This window comes from Castor canadensis, chromosome 14 (assembly GCF_047511655.1).
Source record: "Castor canadensis chromosome 14, mCasCan1.hap1v2, whole genome shotgun sequence".
Taxonomy (NCBI): Eukaryota; Metazoa; Chordata; class Mammalia; order Rodentia; family Castoridae; genus Castor; species Castor canadensis.
Genome location: NC_133399.1, coordinates 91,750,465 through 91,764,929, shown reverse-complemented (window position 1 = coordinate 91,764,929; position 14,465 = coordinate 91,750,465). Strand labels below are relative to the sequence as shown.

Genomic DNA, 14,465 nt, shown 5'->3' with positions numbered 1-14,465 from the left:
GTGGCAGAGTGCCTGCTTTGTAAGCGTAAAGCCCTGAGTTCAAAACTCAGTCCCATAAAAAAAGAAAAAAGTGCTTGAAAGAAATGAAAGTCATTGAAGATACTTATGAAACTTGTTACTTGCAACTGATTGAGACTGTAAATAAGATTAAACTAGCAGGGCTTAAGTATAGGGATGAAGAAATCCACATCGATGTTAGTAGAATTAGAGATATTTAGGATAAATTTCTAACTCAAAGACCTAGATTGTGACATAACACACATCAAAAAATGTATAAAGCAAAATTTTATGGTTTAATGAGCTGTTGTAAAACAAGTATCTTTGCAGCCCACTCAGGTTAAAAAAACAAAGCATAGTCATATTCTAGAAGCCCCTGATTATAACCATTTCCTGTTCCTCTACAGATAAATATTCTTTTCTCTTTTCCCTAGTCACTTTCTTGCTTTGCTTTATGATTTGATCATCTAAGTATGCATCCAAGGGTATAGTTAGGTATTTCCTGTTTTTTGTTGTTGTTTTGCTTTTTTATAGTACTGGGGATTGAACATGGGGCCTCATGTTGTACTAGGCAAGTGCTCTGCTACTAAGCCACATCCTCAGCCCAGTATCGCCTGCTTTTTGAAAGTTATGGAATCATCTGGTACACATGCCTTTGTTTCTTGCTTTTGTACAGTGTGGTTTTCCAGAATCATCCACGTTGATGCAGATAGTAGCTGTTTATGATTTTGCTCTAGACTATATCATTCTTATTAATGAATATATTACAATTTACCCATTCATTTTACTTTTGATAGATCTTTAGGTTCTTAACAGTTTTTGGTGGTTATAAACAATGCTACTTTGAATATTATGCATGTATCTTGGTTTGCATGTGCACAAATTTCATTTATCCTAGGTGCGAATGTTTTGGGGTCATAGGTTATGTTTTCCACAGTGGCATTCCAATATTTGCTCAGACCAGGAATGTTGAGTGCTTTATTACTCTACATTCACCAGCCATTCGTATTGTCAGATATTTAATTTTATCATGGATTCTGATCATGGCTTTAATTTATACCATCTTGGCAGCCAAAGTGATGAACATTTCTTCATGCTTATGCTACCTGAAAATCCTCTTTGAAGTACCTAACAGATTATTTGTCCATTTTTCTGTTGGAGTATCTGTCTTCTTAGTTATAGAAATTTTCTTAATACAGTCTTTTTTAATGAGTCAAGGTGTTGTAAATGTCTTCTACTCTGTGGTTTGCATTTCACTCTTCTAATGGACATATTATAAACAGATGTTCTTAATCTTTTCTTTTATGGATTATGCTTTTTGTGTCTTAAGAAAAATGTTTTTACCCTAAAGTAATAGATATTTTTCCACATTATTTTGTAAGGACATTATTTGTGTTTCACATTTAGGTTCATAATTGTGTGAATGAGTGTGTGGGAGGGGGCGGGTGTATTTGTGTGTGAGTTTAGGATGCTTTAAAATTTTTTTTTAATAAAAAAAAATGAAAACCATCAGTTACTATGAAAACCACCTATTTTAACCCACTTTTGTATGGTCCTACCTCTGATATATACGAAGGGTCCATAGATAGGCGGGTCTGTTTCTACAATCCTTATTCTATACTGTAAGTTTACTTTTTTGTCCTCATAATAGTTATCAGTATCTTCTCCAAGTTCCCCTCTTTTGTCTTCTCCTTTCCCTTCCTGTACTCCATGACCTCTCCTTCTGTTTCCTCTCCTATATATAGCCATCTCCTTTCTTCTTCCTCTTCCCCACATTAATCTGTTTCTCTGTAGATCTATCAGTCATTAATCTTTCCACCAAATCAGTTTTGTCTTTTCTACTAATGTGTTTTTCTTCTGTTTTGTTAATTTCTGGTTTTATTTCCTTCTACTTTCTATAAGTTTATTTTGCTGTATTTTTTTTAATTCTTGGAGTGAATGATTAGCTTCTTAGTTTTAAGCCTTATTCAGATAAATGCATCTTTAATGCTATAAATTTCCCTTCAGACACTTGTCTCTTTATGCCATAAGACTTTGCTATTAGTATCACTAATTAAGTATTACTTTAAATTTTTACAGCAGTATCTACTCTGGCTTACTTAGATGTAGTTCATAATTTCCAAACATATGGGGAAGTTTTGGTTATAATTTTAAGTAATTAAGAACATTATTTTATTGTGATGAGAAGATATACACTGTGTGATCTCAATGTGTTGAGGTTTTTTTCTAACTTGCATTGCGGCCCAGGAAAAAGTCAAGTTTTCTTAATGTTCCATATATACCATGAAAAGGAGAGGAAGTGTGTGTAAGAAAGAGAGAGCGTGTGAGTGAGTGCGAGCTTGTGAGAGTGAGTGAGGTTTTGGTTACGGTGTTTTCTATATACTTTTGTTAATCTGATAAAATAATTCTTTCCGTCCTGATTTTTTTCTCCTTGTTCCTATTAAGTATTTGATAGTGATATGTTAAGAATTTTTCACAAAATTTGTAGATTTATCTATTAACTTATTTTGTCAATTTGTGTTATAGATACTTTGATTCCCATGTTAGTAGGTTCTATCTTCCTGGTGAATTGTATGACTTTTATTTTTTAAATGGCTCTTTATTTCCAATTATATTTATTTACCTAAAATTTACTTTTATTTTTGTTGTTGATGTTCCTATTTTTCCAGTAGTGGGAATTGAACTCAGGGGCTTAGACTTCCTAGGCAAGTGCTCTACATCCTTCAACTTGTCTTTGATATTGCCCCCTGCCTTTTTTTGAGGGGGGTTACAGTTTGCATGGTATACTTCTTTTTTCTCTCAGTGCTGGAGACTATACCTGGTGCCTTGCACATGAAAGGCAAGTGTTCTACCATTGAGTTACATCCCCAGCCCATTGCATGATATGTTTTAGAAATCCTTCTTCTTTTTTTGTTGTTGTTTTTTGCAGTACTGGGGATTGAGTTCAGGGCCTTGCACATGCTAGGCAAAGCACTTTGCCATGACCTCATGACCTCATTCCTTAGTGCCAGTTGCTTTTGAGTCATTTTTCATCCATGTGTTTCAGTTGAGACCCTTATAATCATATAGTTGGATTTTGAAAATCCAGTTAGATAGTGTTTATCTCTTATCTGGAGCATTTAGTTTATTTACATTTAATGTAAGTATTCATATTTTGGGATTTAAATATTCCTAACAATTATACAATTATAACTCTAAAATATTTACTTAGTCCTGTGTCTTGTGTTCCTGTATGAGTGTGTTTGACATATCTCTTGAAAAGGAATTGCTTAGGTATTAAAAAATATGAGCAGCTGGGCACCAGTGACTCATGCCTATAATCATAGCTACTTGGGAAGCTGAGATTGTCAGGATCTCAGTTTGAGGCCAGCCTGGACAAATAGTTCAGGAGACCCTCCTCTTCTTCCCACCCATCTCTAAAATAACCAGAGCAAATGGACTGGAGTTGTGACCCAAGCAGTAGAAAGCCTGCTTTGCAAGGGTGAAGCCCTGAGTTTAAACTCCAGTTCCACCCCCTGAAAAAATACTAGCAATTTTTAGTTCTGATTTTGAAAAAGTGACTTTTATCTGATGTTTGTGAAAGAAAACTTTGTATTTTCAATTCTGTGATAGGTTATTTGGTTAAATAGATAGCCATGTGGAAAACTAAAACTTTTTATGTTTATGAGTTGTATTACAAAGCTATTTTGTTTTTTCAATTTATTTTCTGGCATGTCATTTCTTTGGATTTTCAGCTCTTCTTTGTTTAGTGCCACAATAACTTTACATCTAAGTTTGTAGCATTTAAATTCTTGTCCTTAAAAAGCTTTGGTATGTCTTTTTTCCTCTCCTAATACTTTTTCTTAGGGAAGAGAACTGACAATGCAATGCAAGCTAAAGCTTAGTACCATACAGTGTGTCCAAATGCAAATCTAACATATCCATACTAACCAACTGTAGGCTACAGTTGTTAACCTGCTGCTTCTAATACTAATGTGCACTTGAAGAGGAAAGGATATATTTTTTTCATTAATCTGTGTCTCCATTTTTTAAAGACTGTCAGTATAGAGAAGATTATTTTCTTTCTCTCCTCATCACTTTGTTTAGATAATTATCAACTGCAGGACAATTTTGTTTCATCTCAACTCCCTCCTTGATTGTTTTGAAATAATTCTGAAATATCATTTTATATAGGTAGATATTCATTTCTGAAAATAATATCTGTGTTTCACATTTCCCCCATTGTTCAAACATGTACGTCAAAATTGAGCCCAGCATGGGGGCATTTGCTTGTAATCCCAGCACTCAGGAGGCTGAGGTAGGAAGATCATGAATCAGTGTGTGGCCAGTCTGTGAGAGACGCTGCCTCAAAAAAGAAAACCAGGGCTTTGGGCTCGGCTCAAGTGGTAGAGTGCCTGCCAAGCAAGTAGGAGGTCCTGAGTTCAAATCCCAGTACCACCAAAAAGCAAAACAAAGTAAAATTGATTGATATGTCTTTTAAGTCTTTAAAAAAATGTGTTGGTTCTTCCCTTACCAATTATTGAAGAAATTAGGCTGTTTGTTTCCTAGTTGGGTTTTCCTGGTTTCATTCCTATGTTCTTGTGTTTTCTGAAAATTGGTAGGTTTAAAGCAAAAAGTTTTTCTTTTGAAATTTACATATTTCTTAAAACTATGGTTTTAGTTTAAGTAGATCACTAGTATCAGAAGAACCTTACATTATGATGCGCTTGTCCTTTATTCTTGACCCTTGTCCCATTTGCAGGTAAGATATAGCGAAATTGTGACTTATTCAGAATCCTGTCAAGTTGATAACTTGAATCTAGGATGCATCTGAAAATAGAAATACCTTCCCCTTTTGAATTTGTACATCCTTAGGTGTACTACCATTTTAGTGTTTTGGGTTTATCCTGACCCTTTTCACCAACCTGTACATAGAAATTCTTGACTTTACTTTCTGCACTTCTCCTTCAGCCCCACCCTGATTGTAATTCAGCAGTTACAATCCTAGCAAAACCTAATCCGTGCCAGAGTTCTCTTTTGCCACACCTTCCAGTGTACTTTGTTCTTTTCTGTGTACGATTGGAAAGCATTGCAGCCTACCTAATGATTCTTTAAGAGAAAGTAGCTTCTGTGGACCCCAGAAGCATAAGAGATTTGCTTACTTTTAAAATAAAAAAAAAACTTAACATTTATTATTACAAAGGTAATGTTTATTTAAAAAACTAAAACTCAATAATTGTTCATTCTAAAATTAATTGTATACAAATTATTTTTTATCTTAATAAATCAAATATGGCCTCAAAACTTACACAGCCTTGCCAGCATTTTGCAGGGTAGGATATTCTCCCTCTAATTAAACTTAGCTGTCATTTTCACTTTTTTTTTTTTTAACATTTACTTACACGTGTATATATTGTTTGGGCCACCCCCTCTCCTCTCTCATTTTCACTCTTTATGACCAAGTTGTAGATCAGGAAAACCAAGTCAGGTGAGTGCCTACAAATACCAGGAAAATTTAGAGAGGTAAAGGTGTGTGAGAACATAGTGTCATAAAACTATATATTATAAATGCTAGGCAATATATAGTTTTTGAAAAATCTTAGGGTAGTAGAACATAGGAAAGAACCATAAACGACCAAATTTACATTAAACTAATTTAGTAAAATTAACTTTGTCAAAGCTTTCCTCTTTTAAAATAACTTTGCAAGAAAAATTGAAAAACAAAACAAAAAAACCCAAACCCTACTACCTCCTATTCTGTCACAAATTTTAATAGCCAACATCAGGATTAGATGAACTATTCCTGTCGTAGTAATTTTAGTCTGTATTCCGTTCCTGGAATCCTGTCTCCCAAATCCCATGTGGACTTCGTAAGAAGCTGTTTGTCTGAGGTTCAAACTTTTTGAAATATAGAAACTGCTCCTATATAATTGATTTAAGAAAAGGACCAAATAACTAAAATGTGATAGGCAAATTGAATACAATTTGTCTCTTTACTGCCTTCTGAGATCTCTGTCTTTCCTTCTTTATCTGCTGTTTTCATGTATACAATTTGAGTTGGAGTAGACCTTAGAGGTTTTCTCATTCAGTATTGAAGAAAACATTTTATAGCCCCCCCCACCAGTAAGATAGTATTGTCTCTAATGGACAGTACCTTTTCATTTAATGTCACTACATAACAGGTATTTTAGAAAAATAATATTCCAGTCTAGAAAAATCACCTCAGAGATAGTCGTAAAATTTTGAAATCTGGTCACAAATGAGCTCAGTTTTGCTTGGAATGACATTTTCTAACAAAAAAGTTTTATTTCTGAATTTTATAAAAAATTTTAGCAAAGAGAGTGCCTAACTTTGATAAATATTTTGTTCAAAGTATATATATTTTAAAGCAGCTAGGAAAACCTAGGAGGATAAGAAAGAAGAAAATCTCCTGCTTAGTAAACTTTTTTTTTTGCATAGTTTACACACATACACAATAGTTGTTCATGTGCTGATAAGTTTTTTCCTTTCTCTTCCAATGCTAGACTATCTTAACCACCTAGTTCCTTGAAGGAAGGAAACAAGAGGCTGCTGGAGGGAATTAGTAAATGATATATTCTACTTTTCGGTTATTGAGGATTCTAATCCTCAGTGGAAGGCTGTTGTGCATTTTAGACAATTTAAAATAGACTTAAAACCAAGTCTCTTGAGAAAACCTTCAATGTGTTTTAGTTTTTATGATCCATATGGCATTATAGCATACAATTAGTACATTTACATTATAAAAACACATGGCTTTATTAGTGTGCCTCCTATCTTTCTACATTAGAAATGAATAGGGACATTGCCTACACCTAGAATTACCTTTTTATATTTTTGAATTAAATACTTTTCCTTACATTTATCTTAGGATCAAAAAGCAATAATGTTTCTATTGTTTTACTACACTTGTGGCTGATTCTGTTGAAGCTGTGTATCGTGAGTGCTTTGAAATTCCCAAACCAGTTTAGTCTGTTGTACTTGGCGCTTAGTCATCATCCTACGTAGCAAGACCTGATTAAGAAGGCTGTGCCGCCTTCTAAGCCTTGCTAGATTGTAGCCACTAGCAACCAGGCTGCAATAATTTCCCTTTGATGACATCATCCACTGTGGAAGAACCCAGTTGCTTCAGTGAGTGGAACTGTACAGTTCTAATCCTCATCAAATATGGCATCTCCCTTGCCTGCTGCAGCAGGGGTGGGAAAAATGCCACTGTCTTTTTAAGCTAGCAAGCTTTTCTTTTTCTTTCTCTTTTTTTTCCTCTACTTTTTAAAAATTCTAATCATGGATGCTTCTTCTGATCCCTATTTGCCATATGACGGGGGAGGAGACAATATTCCCCTGAGGGAATTACATAAAAGAGGTAATGCCATCCCTTTGCTGTGAATTCTCTGTTGGTATGTTTTGCATGTGGCCCGGCGGTTCTCTAGTTTAAGCAGATTCTTGGCTGTCCTTTAAGTGCTGCAGTGTGTTGTGTAGTTGCCTGTGATGTTAGTGGGGGAAAATGCAACCTTCAGAATGTTCTGTATTGTCCCTGATTGTTTTTTCTGTGCAGATTAGTACTGCTTCAGATCACATCGGGCTCTGACTCCATCTTCTGTGTGAAAATCCTCTTTCTGTTTAACCATGAAAATGAATTAAGCTGCTTTTACAGCTAGCTAAAGTTGTGTTGTCTGGCACCTAAGAAAGAACTCTCTTCTTATGTTTCCTTTAATTTACGGAGAAATCAAAAAGTGTTTCTGTATTATTGTATTTCAGCAGCTGCCACTTGCCATGTAGATTTTTACATCATAAAGTAAAACTGTAGTAAAAGCTCTTAGCTATATTTTAGAGCAGTTTAAAGTGGCACTAAAGAGGAACACATTTTTATTTTAACATTTCTCATTTAAGATACATATTTTACCTGATTAGCATGCTACATTGCCTTCCACAGGTATCTTGTAAAATTTGAAATAACACATTTATGCTGCTTTTTACACATCAAAAAAACAAACAAACAACTCAGTAGTTTTAGAAAACTGAAAAGCATCCAGTAATTGTGCAAATCTTTTGGCAGATACTCGCTCAGTCTCCTTAAACTAATTACGTGTGTCAATTAAACTACCCTTTTATTCATTTTCTATAAATTGATTACTCTTAAGATTGGTTGGCATTTGTTCTGGAAAAAAATATATTTTAAGAAAAAAATCTCTTACCTAGATGACTTCATTTATGAGCCATATTACTTTGAATTTACTGCATGATATTGTAAACTTCATGGTTTAACCCAAAGTTTTATTTGTGAAGTAAATGAGGCAGTCATGATTTTGTGAACATATTTAGGCTGTGTTATTTAAAATATACTTTGTATTCTGATAACACTTTTAAGTTACATTATCTTTAAAAAATTGAGATGCATTCAACAAATTCATTAGTTGCATTGTGTTTGATACTGTTTTAGGCTCTGGACAGTTGTAACATTATTCTGTAGAATTTTGTAGTTCATAAAAGGTTCCTTTTTATATTTGTGAAAAATCTGTATAAAGATTACATTATATACATTGTATTTTCTTTTACAGAGTTGTGGCATAAAATATCCAATATATGTATGTATGTTTTGTTAGAACATTTGAGGAAATACCTAAAAGTATAAAGAATAATTTCTCCTAATCTTACCACTCAGAGATTTTTTTCTTCTTTGCTAAGTCTTAATATTCTGATCCTATGTTCTATGTGCCCATAATCAGTTTTCTGGCAAAATTTCTTTAAACAGGAAACAAGGTGAATAAATAACGATTGTTCAGATGTCACATTATTTGCCAATCAGTAATTAAACTGTGAAACCAGACAGGCCACGTTTTCTCTACGCTCTTACAACATCCGCTTGTTAATGATGTTAGAGTAGAAGGCCTGGCCTGAGAAACTTAAATTCCCTGTGTGAAGTCCAGCATTCTACTCTGTCTCTGCAAAATAAATAAATAATAAGATATAGGTCAAAACTTATGTAAGAGTAGGCATAGTTACCGATATTAGCAAACTTAAGCTTTTTAAAAAAAAATCTCTTCATATTTTCATAAATAAAAGAATCATACTAAGGCCTAACTTGGTCCCAATTTTGGCAGCCACAATAGGTTATTTTATCCTTTGATAAGACTTCGACTAATTAAAGCTAATTTTTTTAAAAGTAATACAGTGTAGATCAGTCAGATATTAGTCTTGCTTTACTGTACTGTATTAACTAGGACATACTTTTAGTAGCCTGGTATCTATGGACAGGACTTTATTTGTTTTCCATAATTTATCACCCACTGAAGCCATGGGTCAAAAAAAAGGAGCTGGTGATATGGAGATAGGCAGCCAACATGAATCAAGAAAACAGTTTCCCTGTGAAGAAAAAACCCAATGATTATAAATAGATCTTTAGGCTGATAAAGAGTAGAAGAGTCAGAATGAAAATATAAAATTGTAAAGGATGTTGATAAAGTAAACATGGATCTGTTTACCAAGTCCCTGAATGCTAGAGCTAGGGGATTACCTTTGCTAGATAAATTAGAAATTTACTTTTGTTGGGTAAATTACCTTTGTTGGGTAAATTTGAAATTAGAAATAAACTATTGAGCACTTGCGTGTATATAAGGTATGACTAGATGCTATGGAGAATGGGGGGTCATAATAATAGTTTAATAACAGCTAATACTTACAGAATTTACTGTTTGGCATATATTGTTCAATGTACTTTACATGTGTTGAATCATTGTATCTTCATCACAACCTTGTGAAGTAGGTACTGTCATAATTCCATTTTCCAGTTGACAAACTGAAGTAAAGAAATAGTAAGAAAATAAATCAGGATTTTGATTCAGATATTTGGCTTGTCCCATAATCATAAGATACACTGCTTCTCATGGTGTATTATTTTTATAATAACCTGAATTTTAAGTCTGATGGGGTATAGGAGGGTTTTCTAAGTTGAAAACAAAGAAACAACCCACCCCTGTAAATTACTGTGAATGATCTAGACTGCATTTTCAGAGAAGAGATAAGTTTCCTTTTGGCAAGTGTTATTAAAGTAGGACATCTTCAAGCACACACAGGGATATGATACGGTATGTTTGTAATGGAGATAACAGAATGAGTAAGTGCTATGAGAGGAGTAAGTGACTAGTAAGTATGTGGGTCCCTGAGTAGTTCAGTTACATCAGAACTAATACAGTAGTTTTATCATGGGCTAGTAAAGGAACTTGTAAAAAAACGGTAGATATATTTAAAGAAACCTTTGTTCTTCCTTATATAGTAGGTGAATGTGTTCATTTTTCTTCCCTCCTGAAAGTATCAGTAGTTAGCTTTCTTTGCACATTATTTAGAAATTCAGGTATTAAAAGATATTCTTATTGCTAGAGGGATATTCTGTAGGCAGCCTTTAAAATGATCTTAAGATTCAAGTCCTTAGTATACTTTTATTAGTCCTATTTTTTATCCAAACAAAATTAAAACTTAAATCTCTTCCGAAAAATTAATACAGCTAAGTGTCTGTAAATGAAAAGAACAAATAAAGATTCTTTATTTGGTGTTAGAAACTTTGTTTTTTATTTTGTTTTAAAATAAACAATAGTATATTGTCTTTAAATTTATGTATAAATTTATACTGTCTTTAAATGTATTCTGCCCACAGAATCTGAATTTTAAATCTTCAGTAAAATTGTAATACTATTATTACTTCTAGTTCTATTTTCTAGAAATAACTGGCACTTTACTATGAATAATTTTATATCATCTCATGATTTGTAATGCTTTGTGTGTCTAGATTTCAAAATGTGAACAAACCTCTTGCCCATTTGCCAGGTTTATAGTTTTACCCATTTTCCCTATACTGAGGTCTCTGCTGTGTGCCTATATAGAGAACTGCTAGTTTAAATTGTACTTTAAAATTTTGTTTTTTAATGAACATAGGTTGAATTTTTAGTTTTTTATAGCCCTTTACAACTTCAATTAGATGAAATATGGTTTTACTTTAGTTTCTTCTGCAAACTTCATAACTTTTTATCATGTAATATACAGATGGTTGTATGTACAGTGATCATAAATGAATGTTGAACTTGTTTCCAAGTACACGTATGCCTGATCTCTGTCATTTCTACCTAAGGATGTGACCTTTTCTTTGAGGTAGCAACAGAACAGAGAAGAAAACATGAGTTGGTCCTGATGGGTTGTATATCTTAGTCAGTCTCCTTGGGATCTGGCATTAATTTCCAGGTCTTTTATGTTAAATATGATTGGGATGGCTGAACAAATTTTAAGAGCATCCATTTCATTTATACTGTTAATTAGTCCAGCAGACACTTAATTAACCACCTACAGACTGCAGGACAGCATGCTGGTCTTTTTTTTATTTTGCTATTGCTTTTTTTCTAATCTTTGATTTGGGAGTCTGCTAACTTTCTGGAACTTCTCTTATCAATTTATAACATTTACTTTCCCCCCCCCCTCCCTTACCAGGATGACCAGTCCTTATCAGTAAATTTACAGAGGGAGAAAAAATATATACATACTGAGGAATAGACTTTCACTATTAATACACTGAAGTAACTATGTTGTCAGAGAATACTTGGAATGTTAGATTTCTACTTTGTTTTTCTTTCATGATTTAAAAAAAGTATATTTGTTTTATGTGTTCCTGGTGTAACAGTAATCTTAGTATAAACTTTAATGGCATTATCACTACTCTCACATCTTTGGAGATTGACCCCAGAGAGGTAGTAAGTAACAGTCTTATTTAGTAACTGAATGCCTGTGTTTTCATGGAATAGTTACTTGGATGTTCTTTGAGAACACTCTTGGGCTGCTGTCATTATGACTGAATTCACTATTATACTCAGTTTAAGATGCAGTAGTTTAAAAAAATTTTATTTTCTTTTAGTTCAGCAAATCCATGTTGGTGACTAGTAGGTGGGACTATAAAGGTTTCTTTTTATGAGAAAGCAGACAGTTTCATTAATGTTTGCTTTTCTCTAGTTCAGTGTGTGTCAAACTTCAGGTTTTAACAGGTTGGTCATGAAATTGATTTGGTTCTGACCAGAATTTTTAAAAAGAAAAATGCAAAGTGAGATATCACAGTACATCAAATAGTAAACATCATTTACTAAATTTTGGTTTTGCTGTGTCAGTAAGAAATACTTTTGCTGTGGGCCACAGTTAAAAAAGTTCAAAGCCCTGCAATGGTGGCTTACTCCTGTAATCCTAGCACTCTGAAGACTGAGATTAGGAGGAGCATGGTTCTAGGTCAGACTGGGCAAATAGTTTGAGAGGTTCCATTTCCCAAATAACCAGAGCAAAATGGACTGGAGGAGTGGCTCAAGCGGTAGAGCACCTGCTTTGCAAACATGAAGTCCTGAGTTCAAACTCTATTCCCATCAGAAAAAAAATTTGAAAACCATTTTCTAATTGGAGGCGCCATTAGCTGTGCCTGGGGTAAAGGTAGGCTTCCTGTCCTATGAAAATGGAGGTGTGTTACTATCATGGATTTCTGCTAAAGCTTAGAGGGTGAGTGCTGGGAACAAACTACTGCCCAGGACTGAAAGCACTGCAGCATTTGTTTTATTGCAGAATTTTAAATACAAGAAAAAGTAGTCTGATGCCTGGAGCCAAAGGAAGAGGAGGGATAGTGATGGCGCAAGGTAGGGTTGCATCGCGTGTCCGTCAGCTAAGTGCATATGCACATTTGTGTTTTGGATGAAGGCACTGCCTAATTGTTCTTAACCTCCTCTGTGTGAAGGACATCCACGTATCTTCAAATACTACAAGTAAACCAACCATGAAATTATTCTTAGGCAGTATTGTATAGTGGTATTTACTGCTTCAGTTTGAATCCCTCTTGGAGTACTAACTAGCTATGTGACCTTGAGCATATTTCTTAATATTCTGTGCCCTGCCTTTTCAAAATTTACAAGGTAGAGATAATAATACATATCTCACAGGGTTGTTATTTAAATGAGCTAGTACATGTGACTATTAAGAAGAATGTCTGGCACACAGTAAACACTGAATAAACGCTTGTTGTTATTTTTAGACACAAACACCTTACTCGTGTCTAGCCTTTACGTGGGAAAGATTATTTTAGTCCTGATGACAAAATGAAGGCACGTCAAGGAGGTTAATAAGTAAGTTGTGCTGGATCACAATGCTAATAGGTAGCAGAAGCTGGAATTTGACTCTAGATCTTTCTGACTGCAAAGTGCATTAAGGTCATGGAATTTCTCCACGAGGCCACACTGAAGGAATAGTGATCTTTTTTTCCAGTCTTTTTTATTACCGCTTTTTAGCCAGAGGTAGTACGATTAGACAGTCGACTGGCAGTCATTGGCATCTGGTGGTCGGTCAGTCTTCCTTAAATTTATTAAATACCTTTCAATTTTTGCATTCTCAGAATCTTAAGATGTGGAGATGTAGGTACCAGGAGCTATCTGGTATCCCTCTGAAGGTTCAGATTTTAAAATTAATCAGCCCCAACTGTCTTTATAACTCTATACTCAAGATTCATATACCAAGCAGGCAGGGTTTTGTTTATTTATTTTAAAAAAATTTTTGGAGGTACTGGGGTTTAAACTCAGAGCCTCACACTTGCTAGGCAGGTGCTTTCCATTTGAGCCACTCCATCAGCCCTTTTTTGATTGGGTATTTGTCGAGATAGGGCATGGCTTTCGAACCATGATCCTCCTGATCTCTGCCTCCTGAGTGGTAAGGATTACAGTCGTGAGCCACCAGTGCCCAGCTGTAGACAGAATATTAATTAGTAACCTTGGAGCTTGTGTTCCCTTCCCTTCCCCCCATCCCTGCCCCCAGAACTGATATCCAACCCAGGGCATGACACTTGCTAGGCATGTGTTTACCACTCTCCCCTCTCTTCCGTGTGCCTTTTTCTTTTTCTTATTTGGGGAAGGTAACTTGGTTGATTCCACTCACCAATACCGCATGCTGTGAGGGGTAGACGTTCCCTTAAAATGACTGATATCTGTTGTAGAATGAAGGGAGAAGGGATAGCAAATAGGCAAAAACAATAATACAAATAATAATCCTGGCCCTTTTATGTGGTAGCTAATTTTCTGTATCATTGTATATTGATTTACCATATACTGATACCATTATATACTGAGATGTCATACATATGATAGATAGATAGATTTGCACTGCTGGGAGTCGAACCCAGGACTTTAAGCATGCTAGGCAAGCACTGTACCACTGAGCTGTACCCTCAGCTGTGTCTTAAGTGCTGTATTATACCTGATGGTATAAATGTACATAATTTAGTTAACTTATTTCCAATGGATGAGAGGTTTCTGTTAACTTGGTTATTACTTTTGAAAGTGTGGGAACGGGGTTGGGAAAACATTACAAAGAAAGACAAAATTTTAAAAATCAATTGGAAAAGACGATGACTGAGCAAATATACATATTTCATGTACCGTTTATAATGGCAAACCAACTGAAAGATTTGT

The 14,465-nt window shown here is 34.6% G+C and overlaps 1 protein-coding gene across 7 annotated transcripts in view; it reads left to right on the top strand.

Annotated features, from left to right (window-relative positions):
* The window catches only part of Clcn3 (chloride voltage-gated channel 3), an 83,958-nt gene that overhangs the window by 28,374 nt on the left and 41,119 nt on the right, over positions 1–14,465 (top strand). The window contains exon 1 of one of the 7 annotated variants that reach the window (XM_020177592.2): positions 7,052–7,357. The exons of 5 other annotated variants lie outside the window; for them this stretch is intronic. In XM_020177592.2, the coding sequence (XP_020033181.1) occupies positions 7,279–7,357 (79 nt within the window). In that variant the 5' untranslated portion in view covers positions 7,052–7,278. Of the gene's footprint in view, positions 1–7,051; positions 7,358–14,465 lie in introns of those variants that run through there. One more of the 7 variants, XM_020177590.2, reaches the window with a different exon arrangement.